Source organism: Etheostoma cragini, chromosome 14 (assembly GCF_013103735.1).
Source record: "Etheostoma cragini isolate CJK2018 chromosome 14, CSU_Ecrag_1.0, whole genome shotgun sequence".
In the NCBI taxonomy this organism is placed as follows: Eukaryota; Metazoa; Chordata; class Actinopteri; order Perciformes; family Percidae; genus Etheostoma; species Etheostoma cragini.
In genome coordinates, this window is record NC_048420.1 from 3,937,892 (window position 1) to 3,948,149 (window position 10,258).

At 38.8% G+C, this 10,258-nt stretch overlaps 1 protein-coding gene and 2 long non-coding RNA genes across 4 annotated transcripts in view; 2 read left to right on the forward strand and 1 right to left on the reverse strand.

The window, feature by feature from the left end:
• atat1 (alpha tubulin acetyltransferase 1) overlaps positions 1 to 3,420 on the forward strand; it is an 18,737-nt gene extending 15,317 nt beyond the window's left edge. For both annotated transcript variants that reach the window (XM_034893026.1, XM_034893024.1), the window contains 2 exons: positions 552 to 765; positions 2,879 to 3,420. In XM_034893026.1, the coding sequence (XP_034748917.1) occupies positions 552 to 765; positions 2,879 to 2,912 (248 nt within the window). In that variant the 3' untranslated portion in view covers positions 2,913 to 3,420. The remainder of the gene's footprint in view (positions 1 to 551; positions 766 to 2,878) is intronic.
• Positions 1 to 6,769, reverse strand: part of LOC117957347 — a 9,185-nt gene extending 2,416 nt beyond the window's left edge. The window contains exons 1-2 of the long non-coding RNA XR_004659482.1: positions 6,759 to 6,769; positions 6,322 to 6,327 (exon numbers count right to left, since the gene is read on the reverse strand). This is a non-coding gene — a long non-coding RNA (uncharacterized LOC117957347). The remainder of the gene's footprint in view (positions 1 to 6,321; positions 6,328 to 6,758) is intronic.
• LOC117957346 lies at positions 6,726 to 7,505 on the forward strand. Its single transcript, XR_004659481.1, has 2 exons — positions 6,726 to 6,987; positions 7,432 to 7,505. It is a non-coding gene; the product is annotated as an uncharacterized LOC117957346 (long non-coding RNA).
• The last annotated feature ends 2,753 nt before the right edge of the window (positions 7,506 to 10,258 follow it).

Genomic DNA, 10,258 nt, shown 5'->3' on the forward strand with positions numbered 1-10,258 from the left:
AATGAAGACTTTGGAGTGGCATAGCCAAAGTCCTGACCTGAATCCTATTGAGATGTTGTGGTATGACCTTAAAAAGGCTGTTCATGCTCGAAAACCCACTAATGTAACTGAATTAGGACAATTCTGCAAAGATGAGTGGGCCAAAATTCCTCCAGGACGCTGTAAAAGCCTCATTGCCCGTTATCGCAAACACTTGGTTGCAGTTGTTGCTGCTAAGGGTGGCCCAACCAGTTATTAGGTTTAGGGGGCAATCACTTTTTCACACAGGGCTATGATGGTTTGGATTTTTTTCACCTTTAATAATAAACACCTTCATTTACAAATTGCATTTTGTGTTTACTTGTGTTGTCCTTGACTATTTTTTAAATTGGTTTGATGTTCCGAAACACTTAAGTGTGACAAACATGCAAAGGAACAGGAAATGAGGAAGGGGGGAGAAACACTTTTTCACACCACTGTATATGTCAAAGTTTGCACACTCATCAGTTTAGACAAACAGTTTTTTCAAGTTTGCATATAAATACTTTATATAGACTTATTTTCCTGTTCAGTGGTACGTCAGGAAGAGCGGGCTCGTCCCTGGCCGTTTGCTCCTCCGCACTCCCCCCAGCGGTCGGTATCCTCCCAGTGCTCCCACTCCCTCAGCGTGGAATCCTCCCCCAGCAGAGTGCCTCTACGAGCTGCTCCAGCTTCCTCCCCTGGGGGCAACAGGGACCAGAGCCCACAGTCCCCTCTAATCGAGCGTTGCAGAATAAGACGCACCAGGTAAGAAACAACACACATCTAGTCCTTCTGACTGCATTTACGGGTATTGAAATGTAATCTGTATCTGGATATGTCATCTTTAAAAGAAAAAGAAAAATCTCATCTAACTGCAGGATGGAAATCTAAATTATACACTTTTTGATTGGATCTGTCAGTCAGTCAAGTGGAAATGCAATCTGTAATGCAAACACTGAAGCAAAACACACAAAAATTGCAAAACACTGTTTTTGCAGGCAGATGTGTTGTCACTGCAGAGCACCATCTACCAGTCTGCAGTATTGGAACAGGTGCAAGCATTCTGTATTTTAGAGTGGTTTACGGCTTGAAACAAACACCTAGTGCATACCATCCTCAAGTATCTGCAAAACCCACCAGGACGGTAAAGGTTGACAATAACACAGAAAGCTGGTGTCCCACTTCTTGAAAGGGACCCTGAGATTGTGTCCCCCTAGTGCCCCAAGGATTCCTTGTCTGTGGAAAAAAAATCCTGTTTGAGGTGGCACTTAGGTGTCACAGTGGCTGAATAAGGCATTCTTCGTTAAAGTGGTGGCACACTCGCACCTCAGTCAGCCTATCCACCTGGCACAGTTTGAACCCCTGTTATAAGATGGAACGTCAGAGAAGAGACTGTCATGTGCAGGCCCTTAGAGTCTATTTGGAAACTGGGGGTGGCAACCTTTTGTCAATGACGGTGGTCCTAAAAAAAGACTGTGCTTTTAAAGCAGTGCCTGTTCCACTGAACAGTCCTATGTGTGAAATGCCACTGCCAGGTGTGTCTCCACATCATGGGCAACCTTGAGAGGGGTACCCTTGGAGGACATACTGTATGTGCAGCAGCATGACGGGCATCAAGCACATTCTCAAGATATTACAAAGTAAATGTTGCTACCCCTTATCCATTGGGCGTTCTTTGGCCAAGATCCTCTGCTGCATCCCAATGGGATTGATACTCAGAATTCCTTTTGGCTATGTTGTTGATATAGTCATCCTGTGTAATGCCTCCATGCAGTGCCTCTGGCTGTCAGTAGGGACGAAATGATAGTTACAGATATCACTATTCCTTTTTAATTCCTGGACCTGTTAACTCATGTGGATGAGTTCTCAGTCATTGATGGTATAGGCTTCCGTGGTGCCCTAAGGACGGCCACACACTGGATGCGTAGCGAGATCAATCAATCAATCAATCAAAACCTTTATTTGTCCCCAAGGGGCGATTCATTTGCTGCAGTAGCAAGAAATTGACACACGGTACATGACAACAAAGACAACAACATCATTTAAAATACAGTATATACCAAATAGAGAAAATAAATAAATGAATGCCACAACATTAAAAGTTTAAACCCCAGTGTACCATATGTGCCGACGTTAGCTAGTCCTCCCAGAGTTAAGCAGAGAGATGGCAGAGGGAACGAAGGAGAGTTTGTACCTATTAGTTTTGGCTGGTGGCTGACTGAAACGGGAACCGGAGGGCAGCAAATTAAATTCTGCATTTAGGGGGTGAGAACTATCGGACATGATGGATTCTGCCTTTTTAAGCACATGTCTAGTATACAGATCAGTAGGTGTCATCTGCTGCATCCCAATGATTTTTAGATCATGTCAGCTATGTGGCGTTTCCGTTTTAAGTTTGGCTTCCATGTTAACAGCTTAGAGCTGGCAACGCAGACAGTGTGTAGCTAACCTAATTCAGTGTGTTTTAGATACTGTGTGCTTTAAACCGGATATACCTTAATTATTTATGTTAAAATGCTTTATGTAGAATTTTTAATACCAGTTGTAAATTAGATGTTTCATTAACAAAGTGGAAAGCGTTGTGCATAGAAGCCAGCGTGATGCCTTACAGTGTACAGAAGGCGGCTGTCAGTGCCAGGTTTGTTCAGCTTGGCAGAGAGATTCAACATTCCTCTCATTAGTCATTTATTGTGTCCAGCACAAAGAGGCAGACCTCACTCTCTCCTACTTTTTTCTATGTTCGTCCATGGCTTTCTAAACAATCTTTTTCTCTCTCTTTCCCTTCCCCTTCATTTTTTGTTCTCCCATTCCACCCCATTTATCCACATTTACCCATTTGATGTACTCTGTCTTCTCTTAATACTTCATTCTTTAATAGTTCCCTTAATAGATCTCATCTGGGCTTCCATTGACCAGCCTCCGACTAGCACTGTTACTTCTTACATTTAAAGGAATGGCTGTTTTGACTTGATAGTCTATTTATGTGACATGAAGTGTGTTAACATGCACGCTAGTATTTTTGTTTTGAGTCTTATTCTGTTGTTATCCGGCATATAAAGTTAAAATGTTAGTTAAATGGAGCATGAAAAACCAGGTTATTCCTAGACATGATCATACAGTATCCAGGTTTCCAATCATCTGCCTACAGTTGGTCATGATTTTTTACCACTGTGTCTAACAACAAAGAAGATCCAAAAACCTTGACATAATCCAATACTTCATACCCAAAATACTAGCGTGCGTGTAAACACACTTATGGAGAAGGGAAGTGTAATATTTGACTCAAATAAGGACGAAGCGACAGGCTCCTTCAGGCCTTTTTTAAACAGTCGTTGTACCCAAATGAGCTAAACATGATGGCGCTGTCTTAACTGCTTGCCTTTTTATAGAACCCATTAAACTAAATGTCACAAAATTCCACATTTGAGACTGGCTTTTGTCATACAACTGTCAACTCACATGGATAAGTGTTAGTGGTGTATAGGACCATAGTTGAACTGTGATTTGTACAAAATTTTATTTTGTGTGGTGTGTAATGTTCTGAAAAAATAAAAATGTGTTAATAGAGTAAAACAATTTAGACTTAATTTTACAATATATTTCATTTTGTTACAGAAAGAAAATACCGGTATAAGGTACTTTTGTTGGTGTACGTAGCCTAGTGGACAGCGAAGCATGGGCAAAAGTGTAAAAATTAAAAGCATATATATTTGGCTACCTTTTTTTATTGCTTATCCTTATCTCAAATTACTTATATGATCAGAACTATAAGTTTTAGGATCCGTTCTACCCCAAATTAGCATAAAAAAACAGTGGTTGGTATAAAATAAGGCTGCACCTTCTATTACAAATATTATTTCCATTCTGTGATGTGATTTTTTTTTAGTTTGAATTCATTGAAAAACCATGTATGCATGTTTTCCCTCATTTACGTTCTGTTTTGGTTTTACCCAGTTTTATAATTATGTCAATTTTTCTTTTTTTCCTAACTGTCCTTTTATTTGCACTTCCATCACCTCTTGTACTACTTCCCTCTCTCTTTTTTACCCTACTCTGTATGGTTATGGATTTATTTTCATTCTCCTTGTTGGCTGTTACATTGCCCTGGTAGCCAACAGGGTCTAGTTGCCAGATGCAGCCTGTACAGCCGGCACATGGACAGCAGAGCTGTTGGACTGCTGGACAGACCATTGCCAGGTAAGGATTAATCAATCAATTCATTGTTTAAGTCATATTAAATGTATATGTTCATGTTGTAAAGTGTATGTTTAAAAAAACTTCTCTGTGACATAATGTTCTGCAAAAACACTTTCTGGCCATTATTCAGCATCATACTCATACTACATAGGAGCAGAAGGGGATATATTTTGGTCTGAAATTAAATTGGTGATATTCTTGGTAAAACTGTGATGATTTTATTGATCCTATTTGCTGCTTGGTCAGAGATGTGTCATCAGGCATTTGACAAAAAATGAGGCTACATGTTTTTGCTTGAGTGTTTACTATCTAAGACATTATTTTGTATCTATTTTATGTCTTTTTAATTAGCTTTCGTAATCAGATATACGGTATCTTGCTACTAATCTGGGTTTCAGCAGAAACATTTTACCAAGGTGAACATGTTTCCTTCATAGAAAGAAGAGCCCTGCTCTCCTTCCTCATGTGGTAGTACCTTGTGCCTCCTCAGGTCTGAGACCAGTGGGGGATCAGTCACACGCACTGGGACACACAGACACACACAAGTTGGCCAGTATTCCCCGACCACAAAGCAGGTATTTATACTACTGCACCAGACACTTGGAAATTTAACTGTTGATTTTTAGGGAAATAAACAATAATGAAAGAAGACAATAAGGATGTCTCACTCCCCCTATGTGCAGACATATGTAGCTAAAACGCATCATTCTGTGGGAAAAGGAGACTGAACAAACAACTAATGCTGTCTTTTGTCTGGTGAGGCCAAACACTTAGAGCGGAAATTATATGGCAGCATCTGTGCAGAAATGTGTGAATGTTACTAGTGGTCTCCATAGAAAAGTGTTTTTTGGTAAATGTAGGTTGTGGACAGAAGAAACTCATGTGTGAAATTATTTAATTGTGAGCATGTTTTGTCATGCTCACGTGATATGACATCATCCTGACGCCATATAGGAGGTGGCACGCACACCTTCAGTACAAGTGTGAAAGAATCAGCCATATGAATGTTTTTGATTGACAGCTGTGCATGTTCAGTTATGTCCAGCCTGGATAAGCATGTTCCAGCCTACACATGACAAGAGTTCACGTTTTTATTAAAAGCGTCCAACAAATAATGCTGCATGTAAACTGTTATAAACCTCTCATGCCAGAGCGGACTACATGAGATCAGCTTAATAATGGCCCGAATCAAAAGATGTGGGGCATCTTCCACTACGCTTGCTTGTTTTTTAACCTCTTCTGTCTCATAGTGGAAGACAACACCCCCAAAATAGACCAGCAGTGGTGTAGACGTCAACCCTTGAGCTTATCTAATGAACAAACGCCTGGTCCTGCACCTTAGCTTGTTGAATGAGCCACAAAACTAACATTCACCACATACTTAAATGTAACTGTAAGTACCACTTTGGTCTGTTTAGATGCTGGTGTGGTCCTTACTTTTACTATTACCACTAACTACACACTGTCTGCTAGGGCTGCTAGATTATGGAAAAAATAATCAGTGGTCAATATTAAAATCACAATTATTTCAGATGAATACTAATTAACCTTTGGATATAATGGATAGTGCCCACGGTATAACGTTAGTGTCCTTTATCTCACATAAAGTCTTTGGATCAAACTAAAATCTGTTATACTACTGTGAGTTGGTTTAGCTTTACAGATATCACACATAATCTTACACAGCTAATGAACAATTCAAGATACTTAACACAATGTGCATCTCTCATCACATTTTCACTCACTATGACCACTACTACAGTTACTAAATGTTCTAAATGTACTAAAAATATGAACAGTAATGTCGCCGTCCTTGGTCTTATTTGCTAGCTAACCTATGTAAAAATCCAGCATATAGACAGTACCTTAGAAAAACGTTATGTGAAACAGGTGATTTAACGTCCCTGCTCATTTTATATACAGTTTATCCACAAAACAAAAATGCTGAGGGAACAATACTATGTTTTTTTATGTTGGTTTTGAGCGACATGCACCCCCACTAAGCTGGAAAAGGTATTGAACAGTAAGTGAATACAGCATGTCGTGGGAATACATTGTCTACTACAGCGGGGAGACAAAGTTAGAAGGACCGCAGGGTTAATAGGTTTCACCTTTTTTGCTCACCAAACACTGCTGTGGCTGCCCTCCTTCTGCCATCTTTACTTGCATTTTAGACCATGCCTTAGGCTAATCCGCTACCACGTTACTCATAAACATACAATATTTTGTTTAGAGTGAAAAAAAAACTGAAAATCAGAAAAAAGGCAAAGACCGTGTACATATTTTCATTATCGAACAAAGGAACTGCTTATCCCATAAACCACCGCGCACCACTGAATAAGGAAGCTAATGTTTGTTTAGCTAACAGCTAATTTGGCTAACTGCTAGCTGAGACAGCATGTCATAACCGTTAACGTCAGCTATAGCAATCCCAGCATGCACCAGTCAATATCAAAACACCGTCATTTTGGCAGGAAAGTGGAGAGCCGAGCGCCAGAGTCGGAGCTGAGCCAGAGTCGTTACGAGTTAGCTACAGGACTAGCTAGCTAGCTAGTTGTAACTATTGTAATTTGCTGTCTTTTTCAATAAACGCCTTGATTCAACATGGTGGACAGCTGCTGTGTGCCGGGATGCCAGAACCATCGGGTAAAAGATAATGGGAGAGCATTTTATAGGATTCCCAAAGATCCCGAGAGAAGAAGTAAATGCATTGCTGCCATAAAACGTGCTAGAAGCAGACAGAGCCCACAAACAATGGATTTTGGTTATGCTGTGACCACTTCATATCAGGTAATGTAACATAAATATTATTTATGTAAGCCTCAACCGTTACAACCGTTTCTAAAGGTTGAGAGTAGAAGGGATACAGCTACAACGACGACAGTTAAGTTTACGTTGGGCACCAAACGACTGATTAGGATTAAGGAAAAGATTGTGGTTTGGATTGAAATATACCAGAGGAACTATCACGATTTTCCTGGTTGAAAATATTAAAATTATATTATTATATTAGTCTAGTTTTTGTGAGATTTAGGGTAGTTTTGCGTACTTTCCGGCTGTAGCTGGATTCCTTTTTAGCCACAACCGTTGCAAAATGCAAGTGCTATGTGGGCAGTATGGTAATTTTGTGTGGATTGCAAAGGCTAATGTTAGCTAACCTAAAATACTAATTAAAATGTTGCGGGACATTTAGAAGTTGTTAATGTTGTTTCTATGTACTTAGTTTTTTTTTAGGGAAAAAGAGTGACCACCTTCTGTCACCTTATACATTCCTTCAATCTTCAATCATGTTCCATCCCCGGAGAAGAAAATAAAAAGAATGAGGTTTAATGTATTCAACTGAAGAGAGAAGAGCAAACTTCAAAGGACAGAGAAAGCAGCAAAGTCATCAGCTGCAGCAGTAATGGATGTCTGTCCTCAAGACATCAGCAAGCGTCCTACTGCAGACCAGGTGAAAGAATCTACCATCAACAAAGAACTTGAAAAAAACAAACATGCGAGAGTGGAAATTGTAAGAAACTCATCAAGCTCTTGAGTTGGAATGCCAAGCTTTGAGAACTGAAAATATTTTGTTAAAAAAGAAAATATTAGAACTGCACTGAATGAGATGAAGGTGGAAATCCTTGCTGGTTTAAAAACATCTTTATTGTATTTCATTTGCAGCTTCCTATCTCAAATCTAAGTCCAACCTAACATTAATGGGGACATCAGTACATGCTGGCTTAAATAAAGATGAGAATGAATTTGTCTTTTGATTTTTTGTCTTATTATTTTGGCTTTAATTTGACCACAGTTTCAAAGGTTTTCAGCACTGTATTGACGTTATGAATTGCAGCATGGTGCCAAGTCTAATCCTATGGCCTGATAAGGAATCATTGAGAAAGTTTCTTTCATATGCATTTAGGAACAGTAACTTTGAAAAGACTGTGTGCAATATTGATTGTTTCATGGAGAAACCAAGTAATTTTCTAGCCAGTGCTCAGTGTTACTCAACATACAAGTCTCACCATATTATTATAGCTATTATAGCCCACAAGGCTCAATTTGTTTAATTTCCAAGTGATAAGTCCATCACAGAGCTAAGCAATTTTTTAACCCATTTGGGACCTAGTTATGGCAGAAAGAGGTTAGTGTCTCTTCGGATACACAAATACACTGTTTTACAGCACAAACCCAATAGGTTTTACTGACATTGATAGAGAAAATAATGACGTACACTCCCGGTCAGAAGATTGGGGTCAGTTACAAATTTCCATACCACTCCATTATACACAGAATACTAGCTGATCTACATTGCCCATTGTCAGCAACCATTTATTCAGTGTTCCAAAGGCACATTCTGTTTACTGATCTGATATCATTTTGAAAAACTAACTAGAAAAACATTGGAGAACCCTTTTGCAATTATGTTGGCACATAATGTAATCTGAAAACTGCTACCCTGGTTAAAAGCTGGTATTCTGTCTACAATGGAGTGCGATGGAAATTTCTAAATGACCCAAAACTTTTGACCGGTAGTGTACCTAGACAGTTAAAGTATGTTGTGCTCTGAATCTGTTTTACCCTTTCAGTAATCCCCAAAAGATGTAATTTAGACTGATGTAAATTTAAGTTTACTAACCCTACTTTATTTAAATGTCTTGTGGCAATTTCATTTCGATAACATTTTGGTTTTAGATATTTACAGTATTACTCTATACGCACCATGTTTCACATGGTGCGCATAGTGTAATTCTGTGGAATGTTGGTAAAAGACAAACTAGAAGCAATGTAAAATGCCTAAACCGAGGAGGATTCATTGTTCTAGGGCGATAATAACTATTAGTCAATAATGACAACAAACAAGTATTACAGTAGTTATATTTATATAATAGCATATCACCCCTTGATTTCTTTTCTTTTGCTGTTACAGTTCCCTGTCATGTCACCAAATGTACAACGTTTAGTCTTGTCCCACTTGTCTTGTCGATTTTTACATAATAAAGATTGTGGGTTGGATTTTCTAATCTTCTTACGACTAATTCTTTCTTTTTGTGCATTAAACACTTTTTAGCAGCTAGGACATATTCAACGTTTAGGAATTATTTTAATGTGAAGGAAGGTTTGGTGAAACTTTTGAACTGAACAAAAACCTGACACACAGACCAACATGTTCCCTACTTCTGGCTCACGACAGCAGCACCACTGTTGACCATGATTTTAAATATTTCTACTGCTTTTGGAGCTGAAAAATACTTGGCAATTGAAATAAGATATTTCTTAAAGAATTCTCTAGCACATACCAACTTTTTGTTAAAGAAATTGCACATCTGGTGTCACACGATCCACAAAAGGTGAAGTATTTTCCATTTCAGTCCAAAGTATAAAATAACAATGAGTTTTTTTCAGTAACAAACCACTAAATTTGTACTTCATAATAAAAGGCATGGTCCCTCTTCAGGCTGATGCTTCCTTGCTCATCTTTTTTAAGGGAAAAAGTCTGCAAGAGAGTTTACTGGCTTATTTTTAGAGAGGTTTTTGTGCACAAAATGGGCACTTCTGTTATCTTGAATTATCCATTAACTCTATTACACCTGAACCACAGCAGCTGCAGAAAACCTATCCATGAGGTGATGCTCCGATAAATGGATGAGAGTGAAATCCTGAATCCAGCAGTTTCAACCAGAACATCTGAGTGTGATTTCATAGTATCTTCTCCCCATGTCTTTGGATTTTTTTGCAGATGGGCATGTAAGCACAAACAGTTTATATTTTAACTCTAATGCCTAGTATGCATTAATAACAATCTCAGAGACCAAAGGCTATGAAATGATGGCAAACTATTAGGCAAGGATTAGTGAGCTGATACATGAGCTATACTGCTAAATGTATCTTCTTATCTTCTACACTCATAAATACCCGGTAGCCTCAGTGATGCAGCTATGAGACTTTGGCTAGCATAAAATTTTTATGTGATATGTTTTTTGTGGCTGCTCTGAATGTAGATGCTGTTGTCCTACAACTTCTCTGATCAAACCAGGTTTTGGACTGTGCTTGAGTCTCCTCTACGATATCACTCTGA